The following is a 25,092-nucleotide window of genomic DNA, read 5'->3' as shown; positions in this document are numbered from 1 at the left end:
AGTATGAGGAATTCAGTTTCCAGAGGTTGTTAACCCTGCTGTGTTTTGGGAATAGGAACAGCGTGCAGTGCATTCCAATAGGCTGAGATAATAGCTCAGAGGTGATACTTTTTTTCTAATAGGGTACTCACATGCCGTGTGGTTCACTTCTTACAAGTTGGCAAATAGGTGCAAATGGGGTTGTTGACGTCAGTGGATGTTTACAACAATTTGCTTGCTGATCGAGGCCAAGGCCAAACCTGTGCAAGAAACTTGGCAATTCAAAAAGCTAGAATTTTGGTGAGAATAAAAATGGAGTCGGTTCTAAGAGAATAAGAGTAAGAGTAAGGTCAGGAGGCTGGGGATTTTCATTGTCAGATTCGGGAGGTTTGACGAGAAACATACATGTTTAAGTTCTTTACAGCAAGGTGGCAAGCATAGGTGCTCTTAATTAGTGATGTAGTACTCGAGTCCGGTCTCGAGACCGATTTCTGCTTTCTCGGGCTCATCTCGGACTTGTTCCTTCAAAGACTCGGTCTTGACTCGGACTCGGCATAGGCGGTCTCGTCCCCATCACTAGTCCACTAGAATACATACCACTAGAAAATTAGTCCATATTAAGGCGTTAAGACTGCTCCTCTAAACAATTCCCAATCTAGCTTAGTCTGTAGGCCTAACTGTTGATTATTAGCTGGGGTGATATTAAATCATGAATATGAAAACTGACATGTTTTTATGGTCTTGGTCTCGACTCCTAAAGACTCGGTCTCGACTTGGACTTGCTTCCTCAAAGACTCGGTCTTGACTCGGACTCGACTGTATTTGAAAACCAACGGACTCGGTCTCGACTCGGTCTCGACCCTTCAAAGACTCGGTCTTGACTCGGACTCGACCCTTCAAAGACTCGGTCTTGACTCGGACTCGGCATAGGTCGGTCTCATCCCCATCACTAGTCCACTAGAATACATACCACTAGAAAATTAGTCCATATTAAGGCGTTAAGACTGCTCCTCTAAACAATTCCCAATCTAGCTTAGTCTGTAGGCCTAACTGTTGATTATTAACTGGGGTGATATTAAATCATGAATATGAAAACTGACATGTTTTTATGGTCTTGGTCTCGACTCCTAAAGACTCGGTCTCGACTTGGACTTGCTTCCTCAAAGACTCGGTCTTGACTCAGACTCGACTGTATTTGAAAACCAACGGACTCGGTCTCGACTCGGTCTCGACCCTTCAAAGACTCGGTCTTGACTCGGACTCGACCCTTCAAAGACTCGGTCTTGACTCGGACTCGGCATAGGCGGTCTCGTCCCCATCACTAGTCCACTAGAATACATACCACTAGAAAATTAGTCCATATTAAGGCGTTAAGACTGCTCCTCTAAACAATTCCCAATCTAGCGTAGTCTGTAGGCCTAACTGTTGATTATTAGCTGGGGTGATATTAAATCATGAATATGAAAACTGACATGTTTTTATGGTCTTGGTCTCGACTCCTAAAGACTCGGTCTCGACTTGGACTTGCTTCCTCAAAGACTCGGTCTTGACTCAGACTCGACTGTATTTGAAAACCAACGGACTCGGTCTCGACTCGGTCTCGACCCTTCAAAGACTCGGTCTTGATTCGGACTCGGCATAGGCGGTCTCGTCCCCATCACTACTCTTAATTATGTTTTGTTCTAAAAAACAATTTACACATATTTGTGCCTCAAACATGAATTTTGTAAATCAATCTAGTAAATAAGTTGCTAATAATTTGCTATCTGTTTTTCACCTGTTTGCTTGTCTAGTTGGAAATATGCTAACTGATCCCAAATGCTCAAGGAATTGTTGAATAAGGACTTGAATTCCCACCATATGACTAAGATAAAATAATTTAAATGATAAAAAAAAAAAAAAAAACATTAAATCCAAATCCCATCATTCTTTTCTCAGACCTTCTCTAAATGCCCTCAAATGTTTATCATTTTTTATGCCCCAGTTTAAACTGTAAAATATATTTATAGTCTGAGACTCAGTCTGAGGGAACAAACGTGTTTGTTTTCTTATCCAGGAATAAAATGTATTTTGAAGCTGTTTATAAATTCAGATCTCAAAAATAAATATAGATGCTTATAATTAATTATAATTCTTAATAATTAATAATTAATTATTTTTTTAATTAATTTTAATTGAATTGATATTTCATAACTATAGTGTTACCTCACAGCCATGATAAAAGATGTGTTACTTGTTAGCTACAGTACCAGACATATGAGCATCTCATTCATGTTAACAACAACCTAGAAATATTTTCTCAAAATGCATCAAAACTTCAGACAAGAGAAGAAAAATGCAGAAAAATTATACCAAAGATCTTTATTTTTTATTAATTCTTTTTGTTTTTTTAAAAACACCTTAAAAAGTAATGTGATCACACTCCCTTTTGACGAGTATGTATACATCAGGAATGGAAAAATGTAGTTACTATTGCCTGTTCTGTTTTATTTTTGCTAAAATATGTCATTTGTACTAATCTTGTTTTGACTCCTATATTTGGTAATGAAAACACAACAAATATATGGCATGACTTAATCTGCCCTCTAATGGCCAAACACCAGATGAGACCCAGGCACATTCCTGTTTTGCTGATGTAATCACAATCCCACTTTTCATGGGAACAGAAGATCCATTTTTTGATTCCCAGCAAGTGCAATATCCACAAGAAAGACACAAGTTGACATTCTCATGGCCTGCATGCTGGCACACTCAAGACTGCAGAATAATATTTTTGATTTGAGAAACTGCATCTGTAATAATCAAGTTGTATCTTAACATGTATTTGCCACTGACACATTGGATTAAATGTTGACATTACAGAACCTAAACTGTCTGTTCTGCCACTCTTATGACATCCTGTCCCGAAAATGTCCTGATCTGATGTCTGTGTTATGAATGACCAGATGGTGGTAGAGTTGACCAGCAGAGTGAGTCTGACAGTGGACGCTGTCACTGAAACCACACATTTGCAATTCTGTCTCCATTCCAAAATTCCTGTTCTCTCTTTAAAAAATTAATCAAATAAAATGTAAATAACAAAACAATTCTATATATACATATACACTAATTAAAATAAAATAAAAAATCACTTATGTAATGAAATTGAATTATAGATATGAAAGTATCAGAAAGGCTTAAAGTGTAAATATGAAATTCAAACAGTTACATTTTATATTTTCTGTTATAAATGTGAGACAACTCCTGTCAGTCATTGATTACATGTGGTTGCTAAGCTGTAAGCTGCCAGGAAACCTAAAGATGTGTTGTGATAATCAAAAATTTAAAAAATATAAGCCTATATGATGACTGAATCAACCTGAATACATTTTGTTACTCTAAAAAAGTAATTAATTACTAGCTACTAATTACTCTCTCTCTCTCTCTCTCTCTCTCTCTCTCTCTCTCTCTCTCTCTCTCTCTCTCTCTCTCTCTTCTCTCTCTCTCTCTCTCTCTCTCTCTCTCTCTCTCTCTCTCTCTCTCTCTCTCTCTCTCTCTCTCTCTCTCTCTCTCTCTCTCTTCTCTCTCTCTCTCTCTCTCTCTCAAAAGTATTGGATTACTTATTACTTTCTAAATCCCATATCAACTTAAACCAGTTGAGGAATGCAAGGATTGACATGAAACTCCACTTTTAATTCTTTCAAATAAACACAATTCTGAATATGATTCTAATAACATAGTTCCTATATTTATTATATTTATCTATATATTCCTGTTTGAAAGCTCATTTCTGCCACATAAGAAAAAAAAAATCATTCTTTGATAAATCATCATTAGAACATTAAAAGTCAGAATTATGAGATACTAACTCTTAAGTTAGAAATGAGTCAAATCTGAGCTGTAAAGTCATAATTCTAATAAAGTCTGAATTATGAGGTAAAATCATAATAATGAAAAACTTTAAAATTATGAGAATTAATTATTATAACAGTCACAATTGTGACCTACTAAGTCATAATTATGTACATTGTCCTAATTATGACTTTTTATATAATAATTTCGACCTTTTGTCATAATTTTGACATATCATAATTGACGTTTTATTTCATAATTATGACTTAGTCAAAATTATGACACGGAATCATAGATTTAAAAGTCGAAATTATGACATTCTAAGTAATAATTATAAAATGAAGTCAGTTATGAAGTTAAGTTATGAAATAAAGTGAGAATTATGAGATGTCAGAATTATGACAAAAGTTCTACATTATTATATAAAAAGTCAGAATTATGACATAAAAAGTCAAACTTATGAAACACTGACTCATAATTCAGAAATAAAGTCATAATTGTAATAAGAAGTCGAAATTATGAGATAAAATCATAATAATCATAATAATGATAATGAGATAAGTAACAATTATAACAAAACTTCTAAATGAGATAAGTCTCAATTGTGTTGCCAGTCGACATACTAAGCCATAATTATGACAATTGTGTTGTAATTAGGACATTTTCTATAATAATTTTGACCTTCTCATAATTATGACATCTCATTATTGTGACATTTTCATTCATTTTTTTTTTTTATTCTGACATACTGTCATAATTATGAACATTTTGACATAATTCACAACTCTTTATTTCATAATTATACTTAGTATGTCACAATTGTATCGTAAGACTTTTTATAAGCATTTTTTTTTTCTCATGTGGCAGAATTAGGCTTCCATACCTCTGTGTCTTATTAAACTTTACCCTTACAGTTATTGTCTGGCGTGAACTGGTCTTAAGATTCTACAGCGCTGCAAAACTTCCCTGTGTAACCCTGGATTCTGCGTGTTGCCCATATGTGCCAGATAAAGGCAGCTGTTTCTCATAAGTTCATGTGACTGTGAAGGGCCAGAGACCGCAGATGGGTCGTGACATTACTGACATAATAATGCGTCACAGGAGTGCCTGGAAGCAGGACCTCATTAGCCAATAAAAAGTCTTTCCATTCGTACCATTTGCATTTGATTCTAATGCAGTATTCAGAGGGGTAAAATAAAATGAATAACAACAATACTAATAATATACGTAAGTGGTTGTTTAAACTGAAATTCGGTCTCCTAAATGGTCCCAAAGGACACCAGATCTCATGGTGGCATGCAGTTTTCCAAATGTTATAACCCTTGTATTCGGTTTCAGGGTGTCTTGTCTAAGTGCCCTTGGAAATGATGTGTCCTCGACATAGTTTGGCATCTTCTTGCATTTAGTGCAGCGGGGTCAGGAGATATTCTTAGCAAGTCCTTGCAGTTCAACACTTGAGCTCCTTGGAGAAACTTAAGAAGGACCCTGAGCATGCACGGACCACTCAAGCTATTAAATACAGAGCGCCCTGACCTTACATGGAGGGAGTTGAGAGCCCTGGATCCAGAAACAGAAGATGCTGGGTGAGCTGGGTGTGAAAGTGCGAGCCTGAAATGGCTCAGGGTCCTGGATAGTGAGAGTGCTGGGGGTTCCTCTGTTGTCTTTGTGAAAAATGAAATGGCAAGACCCAGTATTATTCTAAGTAAGAACAGCTGGGATGATTGAGATGGAGAGTTTATTTTTTAAATCTAAATATTTGCCGCAAGTTATACTTAAAAAGTCTCGGGTTTTACAATGGACCCCAGACAATAATAATACACCCATTAATGATACTAAAACAAAGCATACTTATAAACAGGGTATTATATTATATTATATTATATTATATTATATTATATTATATTATATTATATTATATTATATTATATTATATTATATTATATTAAATCATATTATATTATATTATATTATATTATATTATATATTATTTTATTTTATTTTATTTTATTTTATTAATCAGATTATATTATATAATTCTGTGGCTCTCAACCAGGGGGCCTCAAGATGACATACAATTATTTAATAGCCTGTAATTGGACATGTTTAACAAGAAACATTCCATATTAATAACCAGAGGTTACCGCTATGGTTAGAGTTTTTTCACTTATGTTTAGAAAAAGTAACAAATGTACCACATAATTAACATGTTTTATTTTTGGGCCATGGTAGAATGGTATTACCATGGTATTCTCAAGGGACCATGGAAATAAAACGGTACATGAATACTGTAATTGATTAGTAGCATTTATATGAAAATGTACCATTGTATTACCATACAATACCATAATAACTCTGATAATGCAGTCATTTTTCAATACATGAAAATGAGTTTAAATCTTCCTGTATGCCTTTCAGGATCTTTCATCAAATAAACACATACTGCAGACAAAAATGTAATATTAAATCTGTTTTATGTAGGCAATTGTATTAAAGTTTACATGAAGTCTACAATACCATTCAAAAGTTTGTATTTTTCGAAAGAAATTAATACTTTTGTTCAGCAAGGATGCATTAAATTAATCAAAAGTGGGGAAAAAAAAGAAAAAGAAAAAACATTTATAATGTATACATTTCAAATAAATGCTGTTCTTTTGAACTTTCAATTAATCAAAGAAACCTGAAAAAAAAATGGTTTTCCTACAAAATATGAAGACATTTTCAACATTGATCATAATCAGAAATGTTTTTTTTGAGCATCAAATCATCATATTAGAAGGATTTCTGAAGGATCATGTGACACTGAAGTCTGGAGTAATGATGCTGAAAATTAAAAAAATTGCACTTGAGATTTATATATCATCTAAACGTTGAATAAATAAGTTTTCCATTGATGTATGGTTTGTTAGGATAGGACAATATTTGGCCGAGATAAAACTATTTGAAAATCTGGAATCTCAGGGTGCAAAAAAATCGAAACATTGAGAAAATCGCCTTTAAAGTTATTCATTTATGTTGGCGATTGTGCTGCATTCACTCACAATAATAAATGTTTTATATATTTACGGTAGGAAATTTACAAAATATCTTCATGGAACATGATCTTGACTTAATATCCAAATGATTTTTGGCATAAAAGAAAAATCGATCATTTTGACCCACGCAATGTATTGTTGGCTGGTTTTGTGATCCAGGGTCACATATATTCAAATAGAAAACATTTATTTTAAATGTTGACAAATGTACTGTATTTTTTATCATAAACTGCAGTCTTGATGAGCATAATAGTCTTCTTTCACCAAACCTTTGAACAGTAATGAACATGCGAATGCTATTGGCTGTTCAGTAGAACTGCAACTCTGAGCAAAAACACAAAGGCATATATGTATACACTAATCTTTAATGCCATGCCATTCAACACTCGGACAATGTACAATGTGCAAAATAGTCCAGGAAAAATACTTTTTATTTGAACGTGAGGTTCACAGGATAGAAAGATGTTTGGCAGAGAAAATGGGAGACATATGGGAGAATAAAAACGATACATCTTAAGCCTCTCCCTCAAACATCTTCTTCCTGCCGTCCATACCAGCCTTGTCCTCGATGTTCTTACGCCAGTCGCCAACTTGTTCTACAGACTGTGGAGCGCAAAAACAGCAGACATGAATACAACGTGCTGAGATGAGGATGAAGCCCAAATACATCACACTTGGAGATGTTCCCACAAAATTAGAAACATGGCCAAACAAAGGAAAGAAACATTTCTGAATCTGCAACCCACCTCCTCTTTGACTTCCTTCTTGACTTGTTTCAGGTTGGCTCTCAGATCCATGGAGACCTTGTGTTTGGAGCCCAGCAGAGCCCCAAGCATCTGGTCGGCAGACATGCGCACTTTCTTCAACGCGGGTTTCTTGAACTTGCCAATCAGGTCGACCACCTTGAGCTTCAGATCCTCAATCTATATAATTATATAATAATAAATAACAATTGGAAAAACAAATAAATGGATGAATCACTGATCAAATGATCACTGAGGTGTCATGGTCTTTACCTCCTTGTTTGCCTTGGAAACCTTTGACTCCAAGTCGTATCTCTCCTCATCAATGGTGTCGATCTGTTGGTGAAGCTTCTTGCACAGTTCCTGATACATGATATATGATGTTGATTATCAAACATACAAAAATGATGTAAGCATTCTATAACCTTCCTGTAGCTCAAACGGTAGAGCATGGTGGTCATTGCTTCAGTTCACAAGTAAAGCACCTAAAAACATGAACATTGAATGCAATGTACCTTTATATAACTTTTAGGTTACACTGGTCTGCTTTAGACATTATCATAATCATTAGTAGACTGTTTGGTGTTAGGCTGACGTACTTGCAAAATTACTTACATGTATATACAGAATGTCTAAAGGGGACTATCGAAATAAAGTGTTACCAACTTTTATATATAAACAATTATATGAATTAAAATTAAGTAATTATATTTAATAAATATGTATTAATATGTGGTTACTTAATTACATATGATTATGATCTAATTATATATGAAAGTATAATAATATGTGGTCATATATATATATATACATACATACATACATATATATATATATACACACACGCATATATATATATATATATACACACATGAAACAACAATAAACAATACTTTTTTTTAATAAACAAAACTCCATTTCTTAGTCTAGTAAATACTAGACTAATACCAATATTTGCTAAAACATTTTAATATCAAAAGTTGTGTCAACATTAGTTAATGCACTGTGAACTAACATGAGCATACATTTTAACTAACATTAACAAAGGGTTAATGAATGCTATAAAAATACAGTTTGAAAAAAATAAAATAATGTTTTTTGATAGTTTATATATATATATATTATTATACATAAAACAAAATTCTAATACAGTAATATTGCAAAAACTGTTATCCCATTGATATGATGACACAAAATAATTATTGCTTAAATATTGTTTAACAATATTCATAAACAACAACAAAAAAATGCTGCAGTAATTTTTTTAACTACAATCAAGTTGCATGTTTAAGTCATTTCAACTTAAATTGCATTAAACTGGCTTAGTTGAATCTTGAATAACTTATAAAAAAACTTATTTTATTGAGTTAAAGCAATGTAAAAACATATGTTGTCATAAATTATTGATCATATCATTTTTACAGTGTGAAACTAGCAATAACGTGGTCACCTGCAGCTCTTGCTGGGATCCAGGCATATCCAGAGCAGGGCAGTGTTCACTCATGTACGCCTCCTTATCAGCAATAACCTGATTGGCTTCAGCTTCCAGCAGACCGCTGCAGATGGAGAGCACCAGGCTCTGAGGGGTTAGAGGAAGAGAAATCAACAATACGCTTTACAAAACAATTAAAAAACATGTGTTTTATGAAATTACAGTAAAATTGTCTAACCTTCAAATGATGCCTACGGCTGGAGGTCATCTTTTTTCTGTTTATGAAAACAAGTTCACCATGAGTATCAAACGAAGCCCTGTACTTACTCAGAGTGCAAGGGATTCTATTATAAACTATTCTATTCAAAACAAACATAACTTCAAATAAAATTACACATATGTAGCCTATAAGGTTTTACACTATGTAAAACGTTATTCTAGAACCCACAGCAATCAGAATTAGAATACTTACTCTGACATCTTGGTGGTTTAGTGTGTTTTCACCCTGGATTGGATAGAAATAACTCATTAGATATAGGCAGTTTAGTTAATTGGCTAACTCAAGACAAGCACGTCTATGTGGTTTTAAACAGGTAAAGTTTGTTAAGAAATGAAATTCAATCAGGGACACTGAGTCTGTAAGTTTAGCTCAATAGTCTGAGATGCTCGAGACTTCAAAAGGTCATAAACATGATACCAGCGATCAGCTGCTGTATTCGGAGGCTATACGACAAATGCGATTAAAGATCATACTGTTTTATACTCTGTTAAAAAAGTTACTACCTTAAATTGAGTACAATCAACTTGGATGTTTAAGTCATTTCAAATTAAATTACATTAAATTGACTTAAAATGTTGAATTAGAGTTCAATCTTGTATAACATGTAAAAAAGTTGACAATTGCTTAACTTATTTTGAAGAGTAAAGCAATGTAAAAAAAAAAAAAAAAAAACGTTACCATAATTTATTGATATATCATTTTAATTATAAAAATATGATAAAGATATATTTTAGCAATAACAACTACAGTTTAACTCATGTGATTTAAACAGAATAAACTCATATCAATTAGAGCATATTCAAATAGAAAATTTTAATTAATATTTAACTTTTTGAGAGAAACAATTATAATAAATTGTATTGCTGTTAAATATTGTTTCCTTTCAATATATACATTTCAAATTCATTTCATTTAATACAGATATACAAAATGTATACTTTATCGGGTAATTCATAACTACATTTAAAGGCACACTTATCAACATATTCTATGTACTCATGAATATTAAAAGACTTCATCTGTCTGGACATATGGATGTAAAAATCAAGCACTTAGAGGACAGTATGTCTCTAAACAACAGGACAGATTCATCAGTAGCGTAATTGTTTTAGGAGATAAATAGTATCTAAATCTATGCACAAATGTTTGCATTCAAAGATGTGCCTTTGTCCTTTACGTACAGATCTACAGAGAGTTCTGGAATGACGCTCACCTAATGAGAAGAAGAGGAGGAACACTTGGAGGAAGAACTGGAAAGACTGGTGAGCCTCAGAGAGAGAAAAGTTAAATAGGATATATATGTTAGACTCTGATGGGTCAGCAGATCTTGGGAGTCCTGTTTAAGGAAGTGGGTTCCAGCCTAGACCAATAAGCCGCTGAGCTCCTGAAATATCCCGAGCCCATCCTAGGCGGGACAACATTCCCCTTCCTTCAAGACGCATATGCGTGTGCTGTAAACGGCAGCAATGCGTAATACACCAAGATCCATAACATATCTGACAGAACAAATAAAGGGTTCCATAGCAAAATAATGAGAGATATTTCAGCAAAAAGATGTATTTTAAGTTACTCACCATACAGCAAAAGAGGAGATCTCCATAAATGTGAGTTGAAATGCCACCCATATTTCATCTGGAAGTTGTGTACCGACCAAATTAAATTAAAATGCCACCCATATTTCATCTGGAAGTTGTGTACCGACCAAATTAAATTTCATTAAATTAAATTTTAATTGTATTTAATTAAAGGAATACCTATAGAGCAATGAAGCTGATAAAAATAGAAGAAAAAAGCAGCATACAGTAGCACTATAGTGTTTATTCATTACAGTCAAAACAAAGCACTAGTCAATGAGTGTAAGGGAGTGAAAGAACCAAAGCATGCGTAATAAAACAAACAGAAATGGGATTTTCCTCAAAAGCATTCATTTAATGGTCGTGGCTCAGCGATGATACACAATTCTCTTTCAGGACATATACATACTGCATGAAACAAATGCTCATTTGAGGCACTGAAAGCTAAAGACATAGAACTATGGCAAAAAAAAAAAGATAAATGATTGCATAGCACTGACGAATTCCTACAATAATTAAACAAAGAAATATCTAGGAATTTAGGCCTCGCCCTCAAACATCTTCTTCCTGCCGCCCATACCGGCCTTGTCCTCAACGTTCTTACGCCAGTCCCCAACATCTGAAACCTGGATTATGAGAGAGGAATTGAGTGTGAAGGAATGGTAGTCAATAAAATAAGTTAATCAGGTAGTTAATCAATTAAACATAGGCCTGTATACTTTGTATATATCAGGGCTGTCAACGTTAATGCGTTTACGCAAGCAATTAATTAAAAAATCTTTTTTAATTAAAAAAAAAAAAAAATTCAGAAAATGCAGTTTTGTGAAAATCATCCTTTAATCGGATAGTTTACTTTGCTGTATATAGCAAATTATGTGAAAATGAACATGTTAAACAAGATTAATCATGATTAAAATCTTAATCTATTGACAGCCCTAATATTACCTTCTGAAGAGCTGCTTTACAGCTTAAATTGAATTTGTTTCATAATTGATGAATTTTACAACATTACTGTTTATTAATGTAAAGATGCTTTGAAACAATCTGTATTGTATAAAATAAAAATGTACTTGTATAAATAAATGTGACTTGACATATAAACCAAAGGAAGACACACAAAAATGTATTATTAACTACTTACTCATTTTCGATATCAATAAACATATTTATTAAAGCAGGAAATCATGAGAGCTCATACGTTAGCAAGATTTTTGCCATGGTTAACGTTTGATAACAACCTCTACTGGCTTATTTGTTTTAATAACAAATATTATTATTGATCATATTTATGTGATAAGTGATACAAATATTTATATTATTGTTTAAATGCTCACTACAAGCAATAAGCGACTTGAGGCCAGTTAGGAGGATTTACCCATGGTAAAATCACTGTAATGCATGGCCTCTCATGGCATTATTAGTTCTGTCAGGACCATTATCGTCAAATACGATTGGCAATTAGCATACAGTTTGGATTGGTGGTATGGTTCTGTTCTGGGCAGCAATAACCCCCCTTAGGGTAAACAGAACAGAACCAACATGAATGTATTGCAGATATCATTAATTCAAGATTTTAAAGTACAACATGATTCGAGAATTTATTCTGATTCAAGGGGAATCAGAATGCCAAATCCTGACTGACGAGAGGAGGAGCTGGGGATGGAGGAGGGTAATCAGCTCCTGAGAAACGTGATAGCTGCTGATAGTACTGAAGGAGCTTATATATGTATACAGTGATAGGCGTCGTATTCCTATAGGTGGACGTGGATCAGCTGAGAGTCAGCTGACGCGAACTTGACTAACGTGACCTGCCAGAACTGATGCTACGCTTGATTTAGATAACTATTCACATCTGCTCTGTACTATAACCATTCACTCACCTCCTCTTTGACTTCCTTCTTGACTTGTTTCAGGTTGGCTCTCAGATCCAGAGACACCTTGTGTTTGGAGCCCAGCAGAGCCCCAAGCATCTGATCGGCAGACATGCGCACTTTCTTCAACGCGGGTTTCTTGAACTTGCCAATCAGGTCGACCACCTTGATCTTCAGATCTTCAATCTGTACACACATTAGACTAGAGTCAAAACAGACCTCAGAGAACCCAATATATAGACTCAACAGAAACATCACCTTCATCATCATCATCATAAGGTATGTTTGAGTATTATAGTTTATAAGTTACCTCTTTATCTCCCTTGCCCACTTTGCTCTGCAAGTCATATCTCTCCTCATCAACCGTGTCGATCTGATGGTGAAGTTTCTTGCACAGTTCCTGAATGGCGACATTGAAAGAGTCAAGCTCTCTTTTCTAACCATCTTTTGCATCATAATGTTTCAAAAGTATGCAATATAACTTTTATCATGCCTAGTCGCATATACATCACTGAGACATCAGGACAGCACTAATATAGCCTACATACTAAGAACATATTTGTTTGTTCACAACCATAAATGTCAAGAAAAAAATATTTTGAATGCCATTCTAATATCCAAAAGTTATCTAAATAACACGATGAGTACATCAATGTTTATATTATATTATATTATTATATTATAAAAAGCCCCAAAAGTCAAGCATTAATAAACAATATTAAGAGCATATTTGTTCGTTCACAACCATAAACGTCAAGAAAAATATTTTAAATGCCATTCTAACATTCAAAACATTTTAGTAAAAATCGAAATATATTCCATTGGTTTCCCAGAAGCGTACTGTGGTTTTCTTGAAGTAGTTTCGAAGCGCCATGTAAATACCATGAGTGCATCAGTTGTTTTATTTTATTTTATTTTACTAAAATTGCGAATTACTTTAAAATGTTTATATTTTCTGGGTTTTTGTTTTAGTAAATGTTTTTATGTTTTAAGTTTTAGTAAATTTGTTGTGTTTTTAGTGCTTTTAAAAAAAAAAGTTTCTATAACTTTTTATTTTACTCTTAGTTTTAATTATTTTAGAATTCAAATGTCGCCTTGGCTACTACCTGAAATAATATTAGTTTTAGGTAATGATAATAACCCTGAAGTTCATGAGTAGTTCATGAGTATGGTAATGATATATTCATTGAAATTACTGTTTTTGTAAACAATGTATTGTAAAATTCTGTCTTCCAAATGAAAACGTAAACAAAAAACATCTAATTGTTGTACATGTGCTATGAGAGAACGAAAATCATATTTTCTGTAGTTTCAAGGACTTCATTTGGTGAATGTGGTGACAGACCTGCAGATCCGCTGTAGCTGAGGGCATGGACAGAGGAGGGCAGTTTTCGGTCATGTAATTCTCCCTGTCTACAATTAGCTGAGCGGCTTCTTTCTCCATAAGGCCCTTTGCAATGCTAAGCACCAAACTCTGTAGGGCAAATACATCAGTTAGACCCTGGATTTCATACAACACCATTATAGTGCTTTTATCAGCAACACACATACTGACAAACACAAAAGCAGTCAGAAAAAATGACACAATTGTAAAGACCACATGTAATCACATGATGTGCACAGTTTTCTTTCCTATTGAAACAGGAGGGTGGGACATTTCAAAGGGTCGGATTTTACTTTTTATGTCAAAGCCATGATGTGATTTTTTCTTGCAATATAATATAATATAATCATTACTACGGGGCTGTTGAATGCTTGAATCTGATTGACTATATAATAGTAAACAATAGGATAAAAACGACAGATTATTTTACATGCTTTTTGCCACAAAATTATGTTTTATTATGTATGGAAAGCACATACACTATTTCTCCTGCTCTCCCACTCAAACACACACACATACAGTACGGACACACACTCGCTCAGAAATGTGTTGTCTGCGGCCGCATTAAAGGGATAGTTCGCCCAAAAATGATATTTAAGCCATGATTTACTCACCCTCAAGCCGTTCGAGATGTATATGTCAATCTTTTTTCAGACGAACACATTTTCAGTTATTTTAGAAAATGTCTTAGATCTTTCAGTGGTTATAATGTGAAGCAATGGGGTCCAGCTGCTTCAAGACCGAAAATGTGCACGCATCCTTCACAAAAGTAATCCATCCGGCTCCAGGGGGATAAACGAAGGCCTTCTGAGGGTAATCCGTGCGGTTTTGTCGTAAAAATATACATATTTAAAACTTTATAAACGAAAATAACTGGCTTCCGGTCCCGGTCGGCGCGCGTTCATGAAGATGGAAGCGTCGTGACGTAGAACGAACGTGACAGCGCAGCCAGAGAGCAGAGCAAAACAACTCTACGTTCGTACTACGTCACGACGCTTCCTACGCTACGTCCTACGTCATATGCCAGCATCCATCTCCGTGAACGCGCGTCGACCGCGACCGGAAGCCAGTTATTTTCGTTTATAAAGTTTTAAATATGCATATTTTTACGACAAAACCGCACGGATTACCCTCGGAAGGCCTTCGTTTATCCCCCTGGAGCCGGATGGATTACTTTTGTGAAGGATGCATGCTCATTTTCGGTCTTGAAGCAGCTGGACCCCATAACTTGACATTATAACCACTGAAAGATCTCAGACATTTTCTAAAATAACTGAAAATGTGTTCGTCTGAAAAAAGATTGACATATACATCTCGAACGGCTTGAGGGTGAGTAAATCATGGGCTAAATATCATTTTTGGGCGAACTATCCCTTTAACAACTCGGTTTGTACATTATTTTCAAATAATTCAACGACCCGCCAATTACTCCTTATATTATATTATATTATATTATATTATATTATATTATATTATATTATATTATATTATATTATATTATATTATATTATATTATATTATATTTGTTACACATTATATGTGTCTATATATTATATATAGACACAAAATGACAAAATTATTTCATGAAATGAAATATTTTATAATATTTTATATAATATCAAAAGCATCTGTGCATTATTTACTATACCTTGAGATGGTGCCTGCGGCTCGATGTCATCTTTTTTCTGTGATGAATGATGAAGGAATTACAATCGAACAAAACAAGAAATAGATTCCCATTTCTTTGATATGAAATAAATCAAATAAATAACAGAGATATTCATATACTCACTCAGACATTTTGGCCCCGTGTTTTCTTCACCCCTGTACAGAGTGCAAAACAGTGCACAAATATTTAAAGACAACTTTTATATATTTACTTTTTCATATACAATATTTAGTCTTGATTAATTCAAAGGTTCTTTTGTGATATACGCATTAAGAGAGATGTCATATAGAGTGGGCTATATTTTCTGCATTATAATTTGAAACCAGCACTTGGAAATGTCTTGAGATCCAGAGGGAGGGGTGTGAATTTCCCCCTCTCATATCCAGTATCTCAGTCTCCCTGCTTCTGGAACAATATGTGCATATGTCAACAATACAACTAATCTGACCCTGTCTGCAGACAGCTGTATAAATCACACAGATCGTGTTTTGCTGTATTCAGATGTCTTGGATATTTATAACAGATCCCTTCAAAGCTTAGGATGGTTCGACGGAGATATCTAAGGGACTGTTTCTTTTCTTTTCTTTTCTTTCTTTCTTTCTTTTTTTTGTGCAAATTATAGTATTAAAGGGTTAGTTCACCCAAAAATGAAAACTCTGTCATAATTAACTCACTCTCATGTTGTTCTAAACCTGTATGAGTTTCTTTCCTCTTTTGAATATAAAGAAAGATTTTGAAGAATGTTTGTTAACCAAACAGTTTCTGGTCCCCATTGACTTCCATTGTATTATGTTCTATACTATGGGAGTCACTGGGGACCAGCAACCTTCAATATATCTTGAAAATATCTCCTTTTGTGCTCAGCACAAGAAATTAATACAGGCTTGGAACAACTTGAGGGTGAGTAAATGATGACAGAATTTTCAACTATCCCTTTAATGATATAAACAATAAATGTATTAGCATTTGTAGTGGCATATTCATGTTCATACAGTCATTTAAAATGTCATTTTTGTGCCAAGCTCATTTTGGCAGTCCAACACGCATTGCAAGATATTCAACTAGCATATAAAAAAAATTAATCTTTAATACATGCGAATTTAGAATTAAATAATGTGTGCACAATACTCTAAAATGACATATATTTGTATATAAATTAATTGAAAGAATAATGCAAAAATAATCACTTAATAAAATACAAATATGTGATATTCCTCTGAAGTTATTTTATAGTTCCAAATCACTATAAACTGCTTACAGAATTACGTTCAATAAATTCCAAGTGAATAACACCTCAAAAACAAGTCAAGCATCTTTGGATGCTTGAGACAAAATGGAATCAAACCATGAAAAGGTAGACATTGTCCTCACCTATATGAGAAAGTTTAGCAGCAGCTCAGCCCTGAAAGAAGAATATCTGAAGGAAGCAGACCACAAGCAGCAGGACTACACTTATAAACCGGTATATAAACCTAGTGTCATCATTCGTCTCCCCTCTTTATGGTAATGTAACTAACCACAGTTGGTTTGCCAGCCTCTTGAAATATCCACATCTAATGTCCGCCAATCACACTGCTTAAAATAGACTACTGGAGAAAACAAATTTCCAGATGTCAGGATAATGAAACTAACAAGAAGAATTAGGTTGAATATGATCTGATAGCTGTCAGGAGTCGTTCATCTGCCAAATGAATTGATTAACATGCAGGGTGTTGGAGAATAACACTTATTGTGTTTATGTTTCTTTCCTTTTTTGGTTATAACGAAGAAAAACTACGTTTTTTTTTTTTTTTTTTTTTTTTAAAGGCAAGCTGCCATTTCTGCCTTGCAATGATCAAGTTTCTTATACATTTAATTAATAGAAACAACTCAATTATTGTGTTTTACAGAGGTGCTCGCCCCTGCTTTGACCTTACATGATCCTTTAGGTTGCAAAGTCAGCATTGCTTACTAATACACATAAGATCATTTACAAATACTTACTCAGTTGTTAAGCTGGTAGTGTACTATTTACAGAAACGTTTAAGACTGCGTCTGTTGGTCATAGAGATGCTACCACCATTTTAATAAATTCCAACAGGATATGATGTACATTATGTAATGTTTTATGCTCTTATTTTCATCAAATTACAATTATGAGTTATTTTCAGTTGAGAAAGATTCTCCACGACCTTAGTCAGATGGTTTAAATGACATAATAGCATGTTCATTAGACTCTACAGCTAATAAATCTGTCTCCTGCTTTTGACAGTTAAAGGAGAACTCGGTAACTCTAGTGAACTCTACTCACTTCTTCGCTGATTTTCCCTTTTGTTGTCGCATGTTTTCCCCACGAGCTCCCCCTACAGCTGTGGGGGGGCGTATATTTCACAACACGGTCGTAAAAAACTCACTTGCGGCGGCCTCCTTCCCCTCTCTACCGCTGCTCATGTGCGTTTGTTTTGATCGGAGCAAGCCAACTGTATCGTGTGGAGCTATGTCTACCGAGGTGGGTAATCTGGTAATACATCATACATGCGTGTGTGTTTATGTCGAATTGCCGTAAAGCAATTTGTGTTTCGCGCTCGTTCTCATTCTCGTTCTCGCTTCTCACGAGACTTCCAATTTCTATCTTGCCGGGACGGTAGTCCCCAAGTTGCAAGGTTGGTTTTCCGCCTGGGAACGCTGGGGGGAGCGGGGAAAGTCACCAATATCACCAGAACAGGTTGTTTAACCATCCAAATGATTTCTAGACAGTTTTATTACGTTAAAAAAGTTACCAAGTTCTCCTTTAACCACCAGATCCTCCTTTTAACCCTCATGATGAAGAGCATCTCAGGAACCGCACTCCAATGGTTCAGGTACAGTAGGTCCTTTAGGGTGTCGTGTAGGGGTGAGGTGTCTAAGTCGCAACATCTAGCTACGGGGGTGCCCCAGGGCTCAGTTCTTGGACCACTTCTCTTCTGCATCTACATGTCATCACTAGGATCTGTCATTCAGAAACATGGTTTTACCTATCACTGCTATGCTGATGACACACAACTCTACCTCTCATTCCAGCCAGATCTGGTGGTAGCTGCTCGCATCTCAGCCTTCCTGACAGACATTTCTTGCTGGATGAAGGACCACCACCTTCAACTCAACCTTGCAAAGACAGAACTGCTTGTGGTCCCAGCAAACCCAACACTCCATCACAACTTAGGTTTGTCAAACATAACTCCATCCAGGACAGCCAGGAACCTTGCAGTTGTGGTTGATGATCAGTTAAACTCAGAGCCGGACAGTAACGGAGTACATTTACTTGAGTACAGTACTTAAGTAAAATGTTTAGGGATCTGTACTTTACTCGAGTATCATTTTTGGGGAGTACTCATGACTTTACTCAAGTACATTTGAGAGGCAAATATTGTACTCTTTACTCCACTACATTTCTATCCATAACCGTGAGTACCCGTTACTTCTAAAAAAAAAAAAAAAAAGGAAAAAAGAAACATCTCGGAAACCCTCAATTTGTTGTTTCCCTCTCAAACGTTGGATTGTGCAAGCGCCACTGATTGGGACAGCCTATCAGCAATCACCTTCAGCTTTCCGCCAAAGTCAACTCCATGGTCAGATTTAGATAAGAGACGAAACAATGGATGAAGACGCAGCAGGTCCATCCCGGGAATGTGCCAACCCGTGGCCCCACCTCGCCAGACTATTTCAATTTTCTGAACAAGTTAATGATAGTTTTCGCTTCAAGTGTTTGCTGTGTTTACCAATGTAAGCACTGTGGCAGTAGTAATGCAATATTTAGAAAATGTACTCTTGATACTCAAGTACTTCTAAAAACAAGTACTTCAGTACTTTTACTTAAGTAGACATCTGACTGTAGTACTTTTACTTGTACTTGAGTAAAATTTAGCAAGGGGTATCTGTACTTTTACTCAAGTAATGAAGCTGTGTACTCTGTCCGCCTCTGGTTAAACTTCACAGACCACATTGTTAGAACTGCTTGGTCCTGCAGATTTTCCTTATACAACATTAGGAAGATCAGTCTTTTCCTATCGGACCATGCTATACAATTCCTTGTCCAAAGCTCTTGTTCTATCCAGTCTGGACTATTGTAATGCTCTCTTGGCAGGCCTTCCAGCATGGAATTGCCAATGGCCGCTCACATCAAATTCAAGGCACTGATGTTTGCCTACATAACAACCACTGGCTCTGCACCCCTATACCTAAACTCACTTCAGAGCCCAACAGAAGCTTGCATTCTGCAAGTGAACGGCGCCTTGTGTTACCATCCAAAAGAGGCACAAAATCACTTTCACGGTCCTTTTCCTTGACTGAATGCTGGTGGAATGACCTGCCTATCTCAACCCAAGCTGCTGAGTCTTTAGCCGTTTTCAAGAAACGGCTGAATCTTTTTGTCAACGCTTGATCAATTAATACTAACACTTACTATTTTATATATCTATTAAAAAACACCTTTCTACATGTACTGTGTAGTATAGGTAGTATATATTTTACTTCTATAATGTGAGCCTTCTAAGGCCCCGTTTACACGATGGGAAAACGCATATATTTCCCTGCGTTTTGGCCTGTCATTTACACGAAAACGCCGTTTTTATCCAAGAAAACGATTATTTCTAAAAACTCCGGCCAAAGTGGAGATTTCTGAAAACGCCGGTTATGTGTTGCCGTGTCAACTGGGAGAAACGGGGTTTTAGGTTCTCAAACGTCACATTATGCGCCAGAAAATGCTTACGTCATGTGAGCGCCCTATGTTTAGAGTTTGTTTGGCTACTATTTGATCATGGATGCTGTTAAGGTGGTACTCATTTTTACTTTTGTGCAAACGTTTTTGGCCTGTTTGCATTTGCTTCGCTGTCTGTCCACACAAACGAATCTCGTGCCATGTCTGTTGTTTTGAAAGGAACTGGAAGTCGCTCGTGCTATTCGTTGTTGTCGATTTTGAGGATTCTGATTGGCTTGCATGGCTTTACCCTTCTCCCTACACTGCCGCCCATAGGTTTGGCATAATTATGATGTTGCTCGACGGCGTATTTATGCGGGTTGATGTAAACGACAGCTTTTTTGAAAACGATGTTGTGTGCACGATGTTATTTTTGAAAACGGAGGAGGAGAAATATTCGTTTCTCTAAATACCCGGCTATGTGTAAATGTGGCCTAAATCAGTTAAAATGACTTGGTTTTCTGTTTAGCTTAACCAAATTCTAATTCTAATTTTTTTGTCTTTTCTATAGTTAATTCTATATTTAATTTCTTATATTGTGCATGCAGAACATTATTCATGATTTAGCATATAGGGCAATTTTACACCTGTAGATCGTTTGTTTTGTTCCGAAACGGGGGCTTAATTTGTTGCAATGTTGCATTTTCCTCTTGGTTCGGTTTGCTTTCACAAGGCAACCTTTCAATTCGTACCAAAACGTGTTTGTGCAAGTCACATGCTGGTACAACTGTTCTCTTATTGGTCAGAGTTTCCTCTGCATCATCCATCAAGATGATTGACTGCAATTGTATTCACTCCATGAGCTTATTGTAGCTTTATTTGTAACTCACGCAAACACTATACGAATGTAGTCGCCATTCCCGCTGTTAAATTATATACTTCATTCAGCAAATTCAAACACACTCTCTCTGGATTTCCCAGTGCTGTCTAGAGGTTAACAGACACACGCAGACAATATAGGAATGTTATAATGCAGCTAGAGCAGGAATCAAGGCTTCAATTACACAACATTTTAACATGAAGAGTTGCTCTTTTGGTTTTCAACTGTGATAGCTAATGTGCTCACTCACAGAATCAGACACTACTGCTATTTATAGTTAAAAGAAAATGGCTGAATAGCTAATTGGCTATTGGTTGGTGTTACCCAATACCCATGCTTCCTACCCGACATCAGTGAAGAAGGAAGGTAATTTCAGAGGAAGAGCAAGCTGATTTTTTAAACTAATTAATTGTGTAGAAAAGTAGAATTTTCTTAAATAATTAGCCTAAAAACAAGTTGGCTCTGAATACATTTCAAATAACAAACAAATAGCAGTAGACTCACTGAACTTACCATCAGCTTCAAGGTGTCTTACAGAGCTTCACATTCAATAGAAGAGGAAACGAGGTTAATTTGGACCAGTTCCACTGATGAATTTCTCCGTCCATCGTCAGCTCTGTAAAAGTAACAGTAACAGAATCAAACAGAAGCTGAGGCAACTCAGAAGCTCTGTTAACTGTAAAAATAAGTTTTACATATTTAATGTCTAATATGATAAAGACTACAGTCATGTTAGTGTCTGCTTTATTCTCCAAGGGGCAGGTCGCCCTCTCATGGAGGCTGCCATGTTGAGATCACATGACCAGCTGAATACTACTCACTTTATCTTGATCTTTATCACTAACTGCGAACTTTTGCTCGAAACTGCATTAGTCTCGGCCTCAGGCATCACTCTTTCATCTTCTGAACACAAAAGAAAATATTTTGAAGAATGTCTATAACCAAACAGTTGATGCATCCCATTAACTTCCATAGTATTTATTTTTTCTACTGTGGAAGTCAATGGGGTCCATCATCTGTCTGGTTATTGACATTCTTCAAAATATCTTCCTTTGTGTTCAGCAGAAGAAAGAAACTCGTACAGGTTTGACACAATTTGAGGGTGAGTAAATGATGACAGAATTTGAATTTGTAAGTGAACTATTCCTTTAATATTAATCAAACAACAAAAGAAAAAGAAAAAAAACATTCACTGCTTTGATAAGGATTCATTATATTTAATTTATAAAAATAAAAATGTCTGCTTGAAAGAATAAAGACTGATGTGTGCAAGTTGTTATAAAGAATGCATGTATCATTCATTGAAAATAAGTCTGTGTTCTACTTTATGAGAAGTGGTTTTATTTAATTTTAAGTTTTTAATTTCATTTTTATTAATTTTTGTTTATGTACAGCAGTTAAATAGTCTGTATTGCATGTTCAAATCATTCATATTAACCGGTTAATAGATGTTTTCTCCGAGAGTATATAATGGGTTTGGAAAACCTCCTGTTTACCAAACCAAATTTTGTACAAATGCTTGAAAAAAAAAAAAAGTTAAATAACCATTCAGTATTTACTTCACTGACATAACAGGTAATTGACTCCACTGACTTAATTAAACAGGTAATGTAATGAGGTAGGCTATGCATTACGCAACAACAAGAATACTAAAATTGACACATTTATCCTGTTTTATCAATTGCATGTTATGTACAGTTATACATAACAACACAGGTCATCAAGATGCAGATTACCTGCAGTTCCCACCATGACCAGTAGATATCGCTAGAGACTTCTGCAATCTCTCTTCCTGATTACTTTCATCCTTAATCCCTGAAAGGAATTTAAGACAAGATTAAGCCAAGATTAGGCCTTAGTTCAATTAGGGCATTTAAATAGCTTTTTCAAATGTGCCGTAAAAAAAAAGTACAACTGATGTGCATCACATATTTTAAGATTTGTCAGTGCAAGTTGCTTTCAGTTAAACCAGCTCGAACATGAATTTTAGTCTGGGACTAGGCTTAAGACTTGTCTGTGAAACCGGCGGTAAAGGTTAGGTTAAAAACACCCAAACCAATGCTCCAAGCGTAAGGTAGGAGTTTAGTTGATATTTGCACTGATATTTTTGTTTTCCGCTTTCCAGAAAAGGTTGCCAAACTCTCCCCTGCTCATCCCAATTCAAAGGCTGCATCCATTGTGTCACTGCGGCGTGACAAAGGCTGTCCCAATTTCGAAGGCTCCTTAAAATGCGTCCTCCTTTCCTTTGAAATGAAGGATGCCCTTTCTCACAGTTTTAAATTCCATTTATTTAAAGGCTGAGCCTAACTTAAATGTATGACCAAATGATCACAATTTATTTCCAATTGGATGAAAATTCTGTCATATACTAACTCACATATATTATATTATATTATATTATATTATATTATATTATATTATATTATATTATATTATATTATATTATATTATAAGTAAATGTGTCAAATAACATTAAACTTAATTTAATATTTACAACATAAATGTCCCTAATAGGACAAAAAAAGTATATAATAATTAGTTAAAAACGGAGCAATTATCAACTGTCTATTCTTCTTCTGTGTCAGGATTACTTATAGAATGCAAATTGCAATGCCAGGTCAAAAGTATGACAATGAGTACCATTGTGATAATGTGAGTAAATATGTAGTAAAGTCCTTTACATTTGAACAATGCTAATACCCCAGATTTAAGCCATAGCACCATTGTCTAAAGCACCAAAGAGATCCCTGAGGGTCATTTTAGACACGCCAGCTGAAGTGTTATTTATTTATTTTCTTGACAGCAAGATAAACATTGGCATATCACCGTCTAGTCCTAACAGCCGAAATGAATCGAGTTTCCAAATCTCAAAATCAACACATTATCTTTCATCTGCCAAGTGTGTGTCAAAATAGCAGTTTTCTATATTCCCAACAAGAATACAGATTTAATGTCCCATGACAAATAAGACAAAATAAAACCAGATAATTGATTTCCCAACAAATCAATCCAAGTCTGAACAAACTTTTCTTAAAGGTTCTGAAAAATTATATCATGCACAAACTACTTTTCTCAATTTATGCTTACAAAATTGAAAATAAAAAATAAACAAGTAGCAAAAACACCTTTCAAATTCATCATAAATAGCTAAATTTGGTTAAAATATTAAATGATCTGTCAACGCCAAAAATGTACACAGTGCAGTTGGTCAAGCTTCACCCAGATGCTATTACACATTAACAATAGGATAATCAAAGGAAAAAGCAGAGAAAACAGCATCTCACCTATGAGCTGAGGCACACACAGCCAGAAGAATGGAGGAAGAACAGGGTCTCTGCAGGGAGCGGGCATCATATATTGTATTCCCCTATGACCAAGGAAATCCCATCTCTCTTTTTATGGTAGTAGATCCATTCAGAGAACCAATACACACACACCTGAAACACAAATCCCTCATCTCCACCCGAACCCCCTCCATATAAATAACCCCTCTTTAGATTGTGCAATTTATTTTTAATCTACCAAACTGAAGCCCACACATTAACATTTATGTTAATTAACATTATCATTAACATTTTTCTAAATTTCTAATTTCTAAAAAGTTAATAAAAAAAATGCATTTGCAAAACCAAAACCAAAAATATTGTATTACATCTTTTATAATATTCAAAATATATACAATATCATATTAAACCTTCACTTTTCAAGCAACAGGAATGGTGCCCCAGAAATGAAAAATTCCAAACTTGCCCCAGTCTGACAA

The 25,092-nt window shown here is 35.1% G+C and overlaps 2 protein-coding genes across 3 annotated transcripts; both read right to left on the bottom strand.

Annotated features, from left to right (window-relative positions):
* Positions 1 to 7,255: 7,255 nt before the first annotated feature.
* LOC311282710 (troponin I, fast skeletal muscle-like) lies at positions 7,256 to 10,876 on the bottom strand. The gene is made up of 7 exons (XM_084396674.1): positions 10,511 to 10,876; positions 9,490 to 9,522; positions 9,256 to 9,292; positions 9,036 to 9,164; positions 7,859 to 7,948; positions 7,589 to 7,765; positions 7,256 to 7,445 (listed from the first exon to the last, which is right to left on the bottom strand). Exons 2-7 carry the CDS (start codon positions 9,495 to 9,497, stop codon positions 7,356 to 7,358), a joined length of 531 nt encoding a protein of 176 aa, XP_084252800.1. The 5' UTR covers positions 9,498 to 9,522; positions 10,511 to 10,876; the 3' UTR covers positions 7,256 to 7,355.
* A 324-nt stretch (positions 10,877 to 11,200) lies between these two features.
* LOC311282711 (troponin I, fast skeletal muscle-like) lies at positions 11,201 to 24,805 on the bottom strand. Of its 2 annotated transcripts, XM_084396676.1 has the most exons (9): positions 24,614 to 24,805; positions 23,066 to 23,144; positions 21,843 to 21,945; positions 15,919 to 15,950; positions 15,775 to 15,811; positions 14,088 to 14,216; positions 13,053 to 13,142; positions 12,752 to 12,928; positions 11,201 to 11,497 (listed from the first exon to the last, which is right to left on the bottom strand). In XM_084396676.1, the coding sequence occupies exons 4-9, from the start codon at positions 15,924 to 15,926 to the stop codon at positions 11,411 to 11,413; spliced, it is 528 nt and encodes a 175-aa protein (XP_084252802.1). In that variant the 5' UTR covers positions 15,927 to 15,950; positions 21,843 to 21,945; positions 23,066 to 23,144; positions 24,614 to 24,805; the 3' UTR covers positions 11,201 to 11,410. The 2 variants fall into 2 exon arrangements, with proteins under 2 accessions (XP_084252802.1, XP_084252801.1); XM_084396675.1 differs by lacking the exons at positions 21,843 to 21,945; positions 23,066 to 23,144; positions 24,614 to 24,805 and adding an exon at positions 17,167 to 17,350.
* Between the last annotated feature and the right edge of the window lie 287 nt (positions 24,806 to 25,092).

The sequence above is a fragment of the Rutilus rutilus genome, assembly GCF_951802725.1.
Source record: "Rutilus rutilus genome assembly, chromosome: 23".
NCBI lineage: Eukaryota > Metazoa > Chordata > Actinopteri > Cypriniformes > Leuciscidae > Rutilus > Rutilus rutilus.
Note: the sequence above shows the minus strand (reverse complement) of the source record. Positions and strands in the feature narration are given on the sequence as shown.

Excerpts from the sequence above, each read along its gene's own strand:
- LOC311282711 (XM_084396676.1), bottom strand. Across the intron at positions 13,143-14,087 it reads CAGCTACAGCGGATCTGCAG|GAACTGTGCAAGAAACTTCA; the intron begins GTCTGTCACCAC and ends GTCGCCATTCAG. Across the intron at positions 12,929-13,052 it reads TGGGCAAGGGAGATAAAGAG|ATTGAAGATCTGAAGATCAA; the intron begins GTAACTTATAAA and ends ATGTGTGTACAG.
- LOC311282710 (XM_084396674.1), bottom strand. Across the intron at positions 9,165-9,255 it reads GCCGTAGGCATCATTTGAAG|AGCCTGGTGCTCTCCATCTG; the intron begins GTTAGACAATTT and ends CTAACCCCTCAG. Across the intron at positions 7,446-7,588 it reads AGAAGGAAGTCAAAGAGGAG|TCTGTAGAACAAGTTGGCGA; the intron begins GTGGGTTGCAGA and ends TGCGCTCCACAG.